Source organism: Mastomys coucha, unplaced genomic scaffold (genome assembly GCF_008632895.1).
Source record: "Mastomys coucha isolate ucsf_1 unplaced genomic scaffold, UCSF_Mcou_1 pScaffold6, whole genome shotgun sequence".
NCBI lineage: Eukaryota > Metazoa > Chordata > Mammalia > Rodentia > Muridae > Mastomys > Mastomys coucha.
In genome coordinates this window covers 91,896,221-91,910,664 of record NW_022196912.1, presented here as the reverse complement: position 1 = coordinate 91,910,664, position 14,444 = coordinate 91,896,221, and the positions used below count along the sequence as shown (strand labels likewise).

Here is a 14,444-nt window from a genome sequence, read left to right as displayed (position 1 = left end):
CTGGAGCTCACTTTGAAGATCAGGCGGGCCTCGAACTCAGAAATCCGCCTGCCTTTGCCTCCCAAGTGCTGGGATTAAAGGTGTACGCCACCGCCACCACCGCCCTGTTTTGTTTTTTTAAGACAGGTCTTACCATGTAACTCCAGATGGCCTGTATTTCACTATGTAGACCAGGTTGGCCTTGAACTCACAGAGATCAGCCTTCTGAATGCTGGTACCAATGGTGTGCACTACCATGTCCAGTTTAGTTGTGTTTTGTTTAAAGGGCCTATGGCCTAGGCTGGCCTGCCACTACCTAGGTCAAATTAGCCTTGCTCCTAAGTACTGTACTGACATTACCATGAGCTACCCCATTGTACTTCTGACAAGTCCCAGGATAAAGCAAAGCTGCTGGCCTGAGAACTGCCTTGTGGAAATCAACGAAAAACACCTGTCCTGTCTAACAGGCGACCTTAGTCAAGGTGTGTGTGTGTGTGTGTGTGTGTGTGTGTGTGTGTAACTTAAATCTTAATTCAAATTAATTAAAATAAAAAATTTAGCTCCTGAGTCTTACAAGCCACATTTCCAGTGCTCAGTAACTATATGCTTAGTTAGTGGTGATGATGCTGGGCCACACATAAGCCGCAGAATCTCCCCATTATTGTGGGACATTCTACTGACTACTGCTTCTCTGACATTCAACCACTACAGAGAATATAAGACTTCTAAGAGAATCAAGTTCAAGGGAAGAGTATTTTGGCCTTAGTTTTTAAATTTAATTTAACTTATTATAGTTTAAGTGAGTGTATGATGTCCACTAGACATTTAATATTGCTTAAGTAGTGTGTGTGTATGATGTCCACCAGCCATGTGGAAGGCAGAGGACATCTCTGTGCACTTGGTTCTGCCCTCCCAACTTTACAAGGGTCCCAGGGATCAGACTCAGGTCATCAGGCTTCTGTGCTAAATGCCTTTACCAGCTGACCCACCGCACTGACCCTATTGTTGGTCTCCTTGGACTTCTCATAATGGTTAGACTAATCTAGACTCAGAACAAAACTGTTGCCAATGGAGACAACGAAGGATTCAAAAATATAAATAATGTGAAACAAGCAGGAAATAAATCAGAGCCCAGTGAAAATAAAACAAATGAAGTAGGCACAACTAGCAAATAGCATACTGGGGGTCCGTGCTGGGGGTCCGTGCTGGGGGAAGGGAATTGTCTAAATGCAGGCTGAGACAGGACTGGGCGCAGCAGGGGAGGGACTGCTGATGAGGGCTGTGAGATACGGAGAGATCAGCAAGTATTCCTGCTCAAGGTGGCAACACAGCACTGTGAGGAACCACACCTGGCTCTAGCCTCATTTTTCCAACTAAGAGAATTCAGATTATACTTGTAAAAACAGCTAAATATTTTTTAAAAAATACTAAAGCTGGAAAGGGAACAAACTATAAAAAGGATTAAAATTACGGCCAAACACAGCGAGGAGGATGCCCAGCTATCTTCTTCTTTATTCAAACTCTAGTAAATAATAAAAAGTGAGGTTTGTCTGGAGTAAGAACAGCTTAGATTAGACTTTAAAAACATTTGGGGGTATGGGAGGGGGTGGCTGGAGAGATGGCTGAGCAGTGAAGAGAGCTGACTGTTCTTCTAAAGGACCCTGGTTCAATTCCCAGCACCCACATGGCAGCTTACCACTGTCTGTAACTCCAATTCCAGGGGATCTGGCACCCTCACAGACATGCAAGCAGAACATCAATGCACGTAAAGATAAATACATTTTTAAAACATTTTTCTGGTCTTGGGATGTGCGGCTTGGTGGTAGATTTTTGCCAGAAAGCACAAAGGCCTGGGTACAATTTCTATCACACCATCACTACTACTACTACTACTACTGCTACTACTACTACTACTACTACTACTACTACCACCACCACCAACAACAACAACAACAACAACAACAACAACAATAACAACCAATAAAACAAAACAAAACTTCAGCACCAGAACAGGTCACCACAGAGCCTTCAGGCCTAGAACAAGTTCCAAGGAAGACTACCGTTAGGGAGGGAAACAGCCAGTCACCCATGAACAGATAGATGGCTTAGGAGAAGAGCTTCTAGGTAGATATCTGGCTTCTTCCAGTAATAATTCCTCCGGAGCTTACTCTACAAACCAGCTATATCTCAATGTAACCCAGGGGCACTGCCTTAACCAGGTGGAGCCCAGTAACGAACAGGGGCCAGAGTTACCCACAGTCTTTGCTACGCGCATCCAGACAGCAGCTGTTTGGAAAGCATGGTCAAGTTTAAAGTGGGCTATGCAGAGCAGGGTTTCTCCCCATTGGCAGGACTCTTGTGGTCAAGTTTCCTGTTTTGAGACGTACCCCTACAAAGGTAATTGGTAGCCTCCTTGGCCTGTGCCCACTAGATGACACCAGAACCTGGCCCAGCATTGTACCCAGAAGAGTGGGTATGATGTCATCGCTGAAAGGTAAGGAATCATATCACCTATATTTTAACTTAACATTTTAAAGGTGGGGCTGGGGTTACAGCTCATTTGGTAGAATGCTTGCTTAGCAGAGAAAGCTCCCCGGCAGCACATTAAAATGACATGGTGGCACATGCCTGTAATCCTCATATTTCAAAGGTAAAGAGAGACAGATCAGAAGTTCAGGTCATTCTAGTATCCCAGGTTGGCCTCAGACTTTCATCGCCAAGGACAACATTAAATTTCTGATCCTTCTCCTCAGGACTGGGAATACAGACCCGCACCACCACATCCAGTTTATGCAACACTGGGGACTGAACTTAGGGCTTTCTGCATGTTGGGCAAGCACTCTATCATAGAACTACATCCTGAACTTAAAAGCCTCGTTTTTAACAGTACAATGGGCTCCCTTTGGTTCTCACTTTGTTCTGTGCATTTCATTAAAATAGGTGTTAGCTGTGCATGGAAATCACATTAAAGTAGTTCCCTCAGTGCTATCCAAAATACGTACTCATTCATTCATTTTATGTGAGCACACATATAATTTTATGTATAATCTCTTAGGAGATCCCCACCTCTGATTTTATTATCCCTAAAACAGTTGACACCTGCACTAATAAAGGCCTGGCCTGGCTGGTCCCTTCAGCCATCACAGAAAGTTAGCCAAAGTGATTCTGTCCACTAGAGGGAACCCGACTTATGTTATTTCCTAAACAAATAAGCTGGAGAGAGAACAAAATAGGAAAAGGAGACAAACCTTTGTGCATGTGCAAGCTGTGTGTGGCATGGGGATGTGGGCAACAAAAGCCAAACCCCAGAGCTGGAGCCCCACTGCAAGGTCACCTGGGTATTTGTAGGAGGGAAAACAGACCATATTTCAAAGACCCTTTCTTTGTGGACAAAAAATGAAAAGAGGCTGCAAATCTGAGGGAGGAGAGACACGGAGGGGTGAGGGAGGAAAGGGAAGGGCAAATGGTGTAATTATGTTCTAACTTTAAAAACTTAAGAATTATTTCAAAAAAAAAAATTTAAAAAAAAAAAAAACCTCACACAGCTCTTCTTCCACTGCAAGTCCTGATAACGCATGGCTCTGACTGTCGTTTCTAACAAATGGGCTCTGACTGTTGTTTCTAACACACTGGCTCTGACTGTCGTTTCTAACGCATGGCTCTGACTGTCGTTTCTAACGCGTGGGCTCTGACTGTCGTTTCTAACGCGTGGGCTCTGACTGTCGTTTCTAACGCATGGCTCTGACTGTCGTTTCTAACAAATGGGCTCTGACTGTCGTTTCTAACGCATGGCTCTGACTGTCGTTTCTAACAAATGGGCTCTGACTGTCGTTTCTAACACATGGGCTCTGACTGTCGTTTTTAACACGTGGGCTCTGACTGTCGTTTCTAACGCGTGGGCTCTGACTGTCGTTTCTAACGCATGGCTCTGACTGTCGTTTCTAACAAATGGGCTCTGACTGTCGTTTCTAACGCATGGCTCTGACTGTCGTTTCTAACACGTGGGCTCTGACTGTCGCTTCTAACAAATGGGCTCTGACTGTCGTTTCTAACACGTGGGCTCTGACTGTCGTTTCTAACGCGTGGGCTCTGACTGTCGTTTCTAACGCATGGCTCTGACTGTCGTTTCTAACAAATGGGCTCTGACTGTCGTTTCTCTTGAGGTTTTGGTTGTGACCCTTGGACTTTAATGGCTAATCTATCTCTCCAGCCCTGAATTTTATTTTTCTAAAAATGACTTTTAAAATGCATATTTTAAACACATGTCTTTGATCTCAGGATTTGGGGGAACTGAGGAAGTGGATCTCTCTCTGTGTGTTCAAGGCCAGCTTGCTCTATAGAGTAAGCTCCAGGGCAGCCAGGACAACATAGAGATCCTGTCTACAAACAAACAAACAAACAAACATCTTTCAAAATGTAAGGAATCGATATTTGAGTACAATAATAAATAAAAGGATAAACCTAAAAATAAAATAGATAAAAGAAAAGGCGTTATCCTAGTTCAGGTAGTCTGAAAAACAATCCTTAAATTTTTGCAAAAACCAGTAAGATTTCTCTGGACCTTACAAAGATAGTTATTTCCTTCCCAGTCAGTGCTACCAGGCTCTGATGCTAATAAGCATTATGTGGACCATCAATTAATTACTGCTTAGGACAAAACAAAATGAAGCATCACTACAGGAAAGCCTTAAGTCAATTTAAAAAGTGTCTAAACTGGGGCCATCAAGAAAATTCAGAGTGGAAAAGCACTTGTCACACAGACTGACAGTGAAAAGCTGGATATAAGGATTCCAATCCATGATCCATCCCAGTGCTCCTCCATGGAGCTGGGAGGCGGGCACAGGCACAGAGGAGCCCGGAGCTCCTGGGCCAACCAGCCTGAGTATGCTGAGCCTTAGGAGCAAGAAGCAGACCCTTCCTGGACACCTGCACGACTATCAAAAGTTGTCTTCTGGCTGCCACCCAAGCACTGCGGTACATACATGCACGCCTACACCAGTGATCTACACACTCATATACACGTCATACAACACACATACAATAAAAGTAACAAAAAATATGTTAAGATGTCTAGAGAGATATCTGAGGAGGTAAGAGCACTTGCTTAAGAAGTGTGGGCTTGGGCACACGTGCCTCTCCCTCTCCCTCTCCCTCTCCCTCTCCCTCTCTGTCTCCCTCTCCCTCTCTCTCTTTCTCTCTCTCTCTCTCTCTCTCTCTCACACACACACACACACACACACTCCTTCATTAAATCAAGATGTGGGATACAGCCTAATGGTAGGCTTACCCAGCATGCATAAGGCCCTAGATTCACTCTCATACTGAAAAACAGAAACTAGACTTTAAAGTTCACTAAAGCAAGTCAGGTACGGTGGCTTATGCCTGAAATCCCAGCACTCAGAAAGTGAAGCAGGAGGATGCCATGAGTTTGAGGCTAGCCTGGGCTATAAATAGTGTGTTTCTGTCTACAAAGTGAGATCTGTCTCTAAAACTGGTAATAAACTAAAAAATAAAGACAAGGTTTATTAAATCAATGATCAGAAGAACCATGAATTAAACACTTTCAAGGCAGCTGTAAAACAAACTCTTAGCCATTGATTATTAAAATGGTTCTTCCTTCGAGAAAAATTGACTATTTTCAAAATACCCACTTTTGGGGTGGAAGGGACAATAAGATCTCACTATGTAGCTTTCTTTGGGTAGCCTGGAACTCCCTATGTAGACCAAGCTGGCCTTGAACTCAGAGATCCACCTAGCTGATTAAAGGTGTGCACCGCCATGTTGAGCTACTTTAAGTAAAATCTAAAGCATCCCTTGGTACTGACGCTGTTTACTATGACAAGCCCTTTAAAGAGGCCTCTCCTCCCATCTAGAGCTCTCCTTCCACCATGTGTGTCCCAGGTCAGACTCAGGCATTTCAACGCAGGTACCTGCGGGGCTGTCTCACCCCTCTTCCTATCTGATACTGCCACAAAAGCAGCTGACACTGACTTCCTCAGAGACGTGGCCCTGAAAAGGGGGCTTCTGTGAAACCTAAGAGAACAAAAGAAGCTGCTGGTGATGGGCTCCCACTGCAAGAGCCGCCATCACCATCTTGTCTCTGCACCCCACAAGGTCGGATCTCTCACAGATTCCTCCTCCCCACCCCTTCTCTCATATGCATCCTTCCTATTCTAGTATACATCCTGACAGTGTAGGCGTTGGGTGGAGGGGGGCTTTCCAAATAACCCTCAGCCCCCAACTGGTATTTCAAAAACACCCGGGCCTTTATTTTGACAATTAAATTCCTGTGACTGCAGAAACTGGGTCCAACTCCACTTCCGGAGCTGGAAGCAAGCAGGCTTGTTGCAATGTCTGGATTATAAAAACAATGCATATTTTCCCTCTGCCACAGAAATATGAATCCTAAGGGTTAATGACTTAATTCTTTATTATCTCCTCCATCCACATTCATCACAAGACAGCCTTCCCAGGAAGGCAAGAATGAGAGGTTATTGTTAAGAGAGAATGAATGAGACAATGTAAGTTCTGTTCTTTGGACCTGACAATGTGACCAAGGCAGGCGCTCTGGGACTAGGGAGGGCTCCAGCGAGCCTCCATAAGACCTGGCACAGCTGCTACCTTCTGCTGTGGGAAAACAAACCTGTCTCAGGACGCTTGCATCCCAAACTCCTCACCCTCCAGAGTACCAGGGAGTAGAGGCACACAAGAAGACATGCTCCCAGTAAACCCCTTAGGTTCAGTTCCTGGCTGTCCTTTCCTAGGTCTAGTATTTCCAAGGTTGGGGGCATGGTCAGTTTTGATGGTTCTTTGTTTTCCTTTTTCTTCTTTTTGGTCTTTTCAAGACAGGGTTTCTCTGTGTAGCCCTAGCTGTCCTGGAACTCACTCTGTAGACCAGGTTGGCCTCAAACCCAGAAATCCACCTGCCTCTGCCTCCCAAGTGCTGGGATTAAAGGCGTGCGCCACCACTGCCCGGCTTCTTTGTGTTTCTTAAGATACAACCCGTGATGAGCATGAGGTGCCATCTCACAAGTGCCACCTGCACCAGTGTGGGACACAGCTAAGTTGCTTACATGTCATCATCAATCAGAGGTCAATGAGACTGTGAGTCTCACATGGTGTTGGTACCCAAGGCAGTTACCCATGTAGTCCTGTGGAGAGCTGGCCTGTTCCCAGCCTTTACACCTCCACGCAGGTATTTAAAGAAGGTAAGAGTATTCTGATTCGCCGTGGTACATGCTTTCCATGACGTTTCATCACAACTGTCAGAGATGATGGTGAGGACTTGTTCTCAAAAGATCAAAGCCAGAGTACATGGGAAGCAGGAGGCACATGGATCACTGTGAGTTTGAGGCCACCTTGGTTTATAGAGTGAGTTCAAAACAGCTACACACTGAGACTTTGTCTGAGTAAACTAGTTTTTTGTTTGTTTGGTTTTGGTGGGGTTTTTTTGTTGTTGTTTTGTTGAGACAAGGTTTCCCCATGTAGCCTTGGCTGTATGTAGACCAGGCTGTTCTCGAGCTCACAAAGATCTGCATCCCAAGAGCTGGGATTAAAGGTCTGGATGGACCACCACCACCTGTAGAGACCTTGTCTTAAAAAAAAAAAAATAGAGGGGGAGGAGCAAAGGGAGGGGGAGAGAGAAAGAGAGGAAGGGTGAGAGAGAGGAAAGAAGGGAGGGAGAGGGAGAGAGACAGAATGAAGAAAAAAACCCAGCCCTCCTCTGGAAGTTGAAAGAGTGGTCTACCCACCAGGCAACAGCAGAGCTTCTGAGTGGAGGAGTTTCCGGAAGTCGCTGAGGTCAAGGGAAGGGCAAGGGTCTCTTGGTAACACCTTTTTCTCCCCATTTACATCAAATAAAACGGGAACAAAAAGAATTTCAAATCCAGGATGTGATTCCAGAGGACACCCCAAGTTCCCCAAAGCCAGAACTCACTCTGTAGCCACTATTTGGGGGATGGGTTCGTCGAGGAGTTCCAAGCTGTGCAGGATCCAGTAGCAGAGCCAGGGGCGGCTGGCATCCAGACACTGAGAGGAACCAGGAGAAAACACACCCTTTATTCAATCGTTCCAAGATCCCGGGACAAGGCTACCTCTGTCTTAGTTCCTGAAGCCTGGCAAGGGGAGGAGGAGGCAGGCACCCTCGCTGGACAACAATCAGTAAAGGAAGGTGCTTTCATCTGTGACAAAGGAACAACAGGGAGCAAGTCTTAAACCCTTCCTAAGTCCCTTCTGCAGGAGTCCAGGCAAGGCTGAGCTGAGAACTTACACACAGGGAAGTAAGCGGCTGCTGGTTAGCCTGTGCAGACTAGGAAACACATCCTCTCACAAGGGCATTTCCTGATTTCACTTATTTACAGATTCAGCAAATATCTGGTATCTACTTGTGCCAAGCCTTAGACACTGGGGGCATGACAATGTCAGAAATTGATTCTCTGAGTCTTGGGGTGCTCAGCATGTTGAACCCTGACTGGTGTGGCTATCTTAGAGAAAGGGGCAGTAGACACATAATCGTTAAGTTACCCCATGTCTCTCTGGAACAAGGTTAGCATGCGTACATGCACCCATTAGGTGCTTTGAGGACCTGGAGGAGGATGAGTGTGTCTGGAGACAGGGCAAAGGCTTCTGAAGGTGATGTGTGCCTAGCCTTTCCTAGTTCAAATCAAACACGACTGCTGAGCATCCCAAGCTCCGCAGGGCAGGTGGTAACAGCTACAGGTTCTATATGCTTAAAGGATATAAACAAGGTCTGGGGAGACTAATTTTCTCCAGGTTATAAAAGAAGTAAATGCCAGAGTGGGGGCGTAGGCTGGGTTACTCGGGTTACCTATGACAGACTTGGAAAACCCCTCCCCCACACACAAATCAAATATATAACTCCGAAATAAAAGCCGATTTAAAGGCAGAGCTATCCTTTGTAAAGGGAGGCAGGGAGATGGGAGCCCTGCTCTTCACAGCCCTGCTCGTTCTACCCCTGCCACGGCTCTCAGGTTCTTCCACCATCTCATGGCTCTTAAGATTCATGCTTTAAGGTTCACTCTGTGTTTAGTACCCTCCAGGATTCAAGTCCTGGTCCTCCGGCTAAACTGACTTTTATCTACACATAAAGGGAGTCAGGAGAAATCGTGCTGTGATCAAATGATGAAGGAGAGCCCTAGCCCATCTAGAATGTTCCACTAGCTCTAGGGGTCTAGGGGCTGACAAAGCTGGAGGAGATTCGGTTTTGTTTTGTTGTTTTGTTTGTTTGTTTGTTTGTATTTTGAGACAGCGTTTCTCTGTGTAGCCCTGGCTATCTTGGAACTCACTCTGTAGACCAGGCTGGCCTCAAACTCATAGAAATTCGCCCTCTTGTCTCCTCCTCCTGAGAGCTGGGACTAAAGGCGTGTGCCACCACCTCTTAGCTGGAGAAGACTTTCTTTAGCCCCTCTCATAAGCAGAGCATTAGGTCTGAAACAGCAGCCTGGTTCCTGCCAGAGCCATGTGGCGCAGTGGCTGCATCTGCAGCAGGTGAGACCAGCAGCCTTTGGGTTCAATCAGGAGCAGCGCCCAGTGCTTGACAGGGAGTTCCCAGGCCATGCTTTACCTCATAGGCATCTGTCAGCTGTCGAAGGCCTCTTTTCAGATAATGGAAGTGCTTCTCCCTCTGCAAAACGAGCCTGGAAAGACAAAGAGCCTGTAAGCCCTTCTAAAAGCTCACACCCACTCTTACACACACCTGTTAGGACACTGCCCACAGTCACTAACTGGATAACCTGGTAACTTCAGTATGTGCAAAAAGCAACTACACCAGGGAAAAGAGTTCTCTGGGTGCCTGCACACTGTTCTGGCAAATGTTCTGAGAGGAAACACCTTGTGAGGGAGGTGACTGCCCTGCACTGGGCACACCATGCTTGGTACTGATAGTCTACTCAGAGAGCTTCTCCAGGACATAGGGACTGCAAATATAGGCAGTTTGGAACCCGCTGTGCTGTAAACAACCTAACTCAGAACCTTGTTGCTTCTGCCTCCCCCATTTCAGTCATTTCTTCTGAGACCACTTGTCTGAGATCTGTACTTTGTCCCCTGCCCACCCCTTGGTTGTCCATCTGTTACTCTGGCCCCAAAATTCCACCTCCCACGTGCTGACCCACAGCCCTGGCCAGAGGATGCTTTTTGTATTCCACAGGCCAGGCACACCCGTGGCACTGGGGTCAGCAATACTGGCTTTAAGATGGAATGTGCTGCCCATGACCACCTGCAAGAGCGAAGAGAGAGGCGGGACTTCTTGCTCAGTGTTGAAAGATGGCTTGTGTGGTTATGGAAGAAAGAAAAGAGGAAAGAATGTCAAGACATTCGCTGAGCCTGCTGACTACAGGGATAATGGGGAAAAGAAGCACTCTCTTCTAGGTAGTCAATAAACAATTGTTTCCAGAACGCCCACTGCTCTGTGCTCAGAGTACGATCACTAATATGGTCTCTATCTCAGAAGAACCTTCCAAGGCAGGACGAGAAATGCTGTCTCAAAAGAAAAGCAATGGTGGTGGTATACCCACCTGTCATAATACTAACACTCAGAAGGCAGGAGGGCCACCAGCTCAAGGGCAGCCAACACAACCAAACGAAAGGAAATGAACCGAAATGAAAAGAAATGAGTGCCTCCTCAGAAAGAAAAAAAAAAAAAGGCACAAGGGAGTTAAGAGACAGCGGGGTCTCCGAGCAGGAGGGAGTTAAGAGGAGTGTTTTAGTCAGAGTTTCTATTCCTGCACAAACATCATGACCAAGAAGCAAGTTGGGGAGGAAAGGGTTTATTTAGCTTACACTTCCACATTGCTGTTCATCACGACTGGAACTCAAGCAGGTCAGGAAGCAGGAGCTGATGCAGAGGCCATGGAGAGATGTTTCTTACTGGCTTGCTTCTCCTGGCTTGCTCAACCTGTTCTCTTATAGAACCCAAGACTTCCAGCCCAGGGATGGCACCACCAACAAGGGGCATTGGGAAAATGCCCCACAGCTGGGTCTCATGGAGGCACTTCCACAACTGAAGCTCCCTTCGCTGTGATAAATCCAGCCTGTGTCAAGTTGACACACAAAACCAGCCAGTACAAGGAGACAGGAGCAAGACAGAAATAAGGGCAAGTCATGCCACAAGCAATGAGGGAGGAGAGAATCATAAAGAAGTATTTAACAATGGCAGATGATGCGGGAAGACTGAAGAAAAAGATGACCAACAAGAGAGTGGCCAATGACCTCTGTGAACACTCAGGGCAGAGCTCAGAGCAAAGTACATAGAAAGAAAAGGGTTGCTAGGTGCGGTGTCACAGGATTATAAACTTAGCGCTGGAAGCAGGAAAACCAGGAGTTCAATACCAGCCTGAACTACATAGGACTTGGTCTCAAAAACCAGAAGAAAGAGGAAATGACTAGACTCAGTTTCTCTTTCAGAGGGTCTAACGGTCAGGACTCCTGTGTAGGGAGCATCAGGAACGGCCCCAGGACGTTCCCTACAGCTACGACCCGCTGGTGGAGCCAGACAAGTAAAGGCAAGTTAGAGCCCTGTCCATTTGATGCTCTGACCTCACAAGAGCAGTGGCTCTGAGCTCACAGGAAGGCAGGGGAAGTCAGAAATATCCTAAGAGGAGAGTACTGAGGCAAAAGCAGGGCAATGGAATGACCAGGCTAAAGCCAAAGAGGACACCATAGCATGTTTTAGTTGATTCAGTAAAGATGTCAGAGCCAAAGCACACAGGAGAAGTAGGCTGAGAGAAGTCAGACTGGGGAGGGGCAGAACTTGGAAGTCCATTAAGGGAGCTGTTTAAAGCCTGAAAGAAGGATGGGTATGGTGGTACACACCTTTGATCCTAGCACTTGGGAGGTGGAGGCAGGTAAATCTCTGAGTTCCAAGCCAGCCTGATCTACATAGCAAGTTCCAGGCCGCCCAAGGTACAAAGTGTGACCCTAGCTCAAAACAAAAGACAACCAAAAAAAATACCCTGAAGCAAAGCTGGGCATAGAAGCCCATGCCCTAAACCCAGGACTCAGAAAGCAGAGAGCAAGTGGGTTGCTATTAGTTCAAGGCCAGCCCAGTCCTCATAGTGAATGCCAGCCTATCTGGAGACCTTGTCTCCAAAATGAAACAAATAAAACCTAAGGGCAAATGGGAGCCTGAAATACAATAAGGATGGCCCTGAAAACATGCTAAGCAAAAGAAGCCACTTATAAAATACCACATATGATATAATCCCATGTATATGAAATGTCCACAAAGGAAAAACCCTTAGAGACAGAAAGTAGATTAATTGGGCTTTTAAAGCACTAGCTGTACAAGCCTGAGGACCCAGCTCCATCCTGAAGCCTGGCAGAAGGAGGGCACCAATTCCAGTCGTCCTCTGACCTCCACATGTGCCCACACATGCATCATACACATGTATACACAACACTAATAAGCAAGTAAAAAGGAGTTACTGAAGAGGTAGGTCTAGACAGCAGGGGATGTGAACCTCCGATAAGGAAGAATTCCACATCCTCAGAGACGTTGTGATGCGCAGGTGTACGAACCCAGCCAAATCTTGGAGATTGAAGTGAGGAAGAGGCGGCGGAGGAAACCATGTAGATGACAGCCTGGGACTTCTCGGGAATGAGGAACCCAGAGCACAGGAGCTACAGATGCGGTGTCGATGGTGTCAGACAACACATAAGATGAATAAAGGGACCAGGAGCCAAGAAGTATTAAAATTTTAGTGAAGCCAGTTAGCAGACATTTCTAAGTGGTTTCTTGATAATCTTTTTTTATAAAGACGGAATCTCACTATGTAACCCAGGTTAGCGTCAAACTCAAACTTCTCTGTATGGCAGCAGGACTTTTGTTCTAAGTGTGTGCTACTTTGCCTGGCTTCCTCGCTGGGAAGATTTGGGACACAGCAGTGGGAAGAGCAGACTAAGCAGGGAGGGAAGGGAAATGGTAAGCAAATTTCTGAAATAGCTCGTGTGTCCTGGCTCAGCCTGAGCAGGACGGAACCACAGGGCTAGCACAAGCCTTTGACAAGACAGAGCAAGACCGTTAATGAGGGCAGACCAGTGGGTGACACCCACCAGGCGAAATCAAACACTACCGGTATCCAGACTCAACACTGGTCTTACCTAAGTACTCCATGCTGGTTTTGAACTAAGATCTCCTTGCCTTACCCTCCCAAGTTCTGGAGGTTAGTTACATGCACATACCACAAGCCAGTCTTTGGTTGGGGTTTTTATTTCTTTGTTTGTTTGGTTGGTTGGTTTTCTTTTTCTGAGACAGAGTTTCTCCACGTAGCCCTGGAATTTGCTTTGTAGAACAGACTGACCTATAATTTGGAGATCCTGCCTCTGCTGAGATTATCAGCATGTGTCACCATGCATGGCATTTTTACCAAGCTGAGTTATATAACCAAACAAATCCTTCAAAAGTACAGAAACACAGCCTAGTGAGATAGCTCAGCATTAAGAGCACTTTGGATAGGATCACAGGTGAGGAGGACACAACATCTGTCCCAACACACCCAGGATCATCGGATCAGAGGTGAGGAGGACACAACATCTGTCCCAACACACCCAGGATCATAGGATCAGAGGTGAGGAGGACAGACATCTGTCCCAACACTGGGAATAACTGGGACCAGTGGGACCAGGCACGCAGGAACTCTGCCAGTCCAGTGGCATGGGTTCCTTTCAGTCTGTCCAGGCTGGTGCCCTGAGCAAACTTGCAGTGAGTTCCATAATACCCAGAGGAAGCTCTACTCCCAGGGGCTCTAACAGGCCCAGGATCACAGGATCACAGAGACAGCTGAACTGAGGAGTTCTGACACAACCAGGATCACAGGAAGGACAGACCCCAGTAAGATTTAGCCAGGGCAGATAGCACTAGAGATAACCAGATGGCAGGAGGCAAGCCTAAGAACATAAGCAACAGAAACCAAGGTTACTTGGCATCATCAGAACCCAATTCTCCCACCATAACAAGTCCTGGATACACCATCACATCGGAAAAGCAAGATTTAGATCTAAAATCACCTCTCATGATGATGATAGAGGACTTTAAGAAGGTTATAAATAACTCCCTCAAAGAAATACAGGAGAACACAGGTAAACAGCTAGAAGCCCTTAAAAGAAAACACAAAAATCCCTTAAGGAATTACAGGCCGGGTGGTGGTGGCACACGCCTTTAATCCCAGCACTTGGGAAGCAGAGGCAGGTGGATTTCTGAGTTCGAGACCAGCCTGGTCTACAAAGTGAGTTCCAGGACAGCCAGGGCTACACAGAGAAACCCTGTCTCAAAAAAAAAAAAAAAAAAAAAAAAAAAAAAAAGACTTACAGGAAAACACAATCAAAGAGGTGAAGGAAATGAACAAAACCATCCAAGATCTAAAAATGGAAATAGAAACAATGAGAAATCACAAAAGGAGACAACCCTGGAGTTAGAAAACCTAGGAAAGAGATCAGGAGTCATAGATGCA

The 14,444-nt window shown here is 46.3% G+C and overlaps 1 protein-coding gene across 1 annotated transcript in view; it reads right to left on the bottom strand.

The window, feature by feature from the left end:
* Positions 1-14,444, bottom strand: part of Fntb (farnesyltransferase, CAAX box, beta) — a 97,906-nt gene that overhangs the window by 46,205 nt on the left and 37,257 nt on the right. Inside the window, exons 3-4 of the mRNA XM_031357669.1 lie at positions 9,563-9,635; positions 7,916-8,007 (exon numbers count right to left, since the gene is read on the bottom strand). Coding sequence (XP_031213529.1) covers positions 7,916-8,007; positions 9,563-9,635 — 165 coding nt within the window. The remainder of the gene's footprint in view (positions 1-7,915; positions 8,008-9,562; positions 9,636-14,444) is intronic.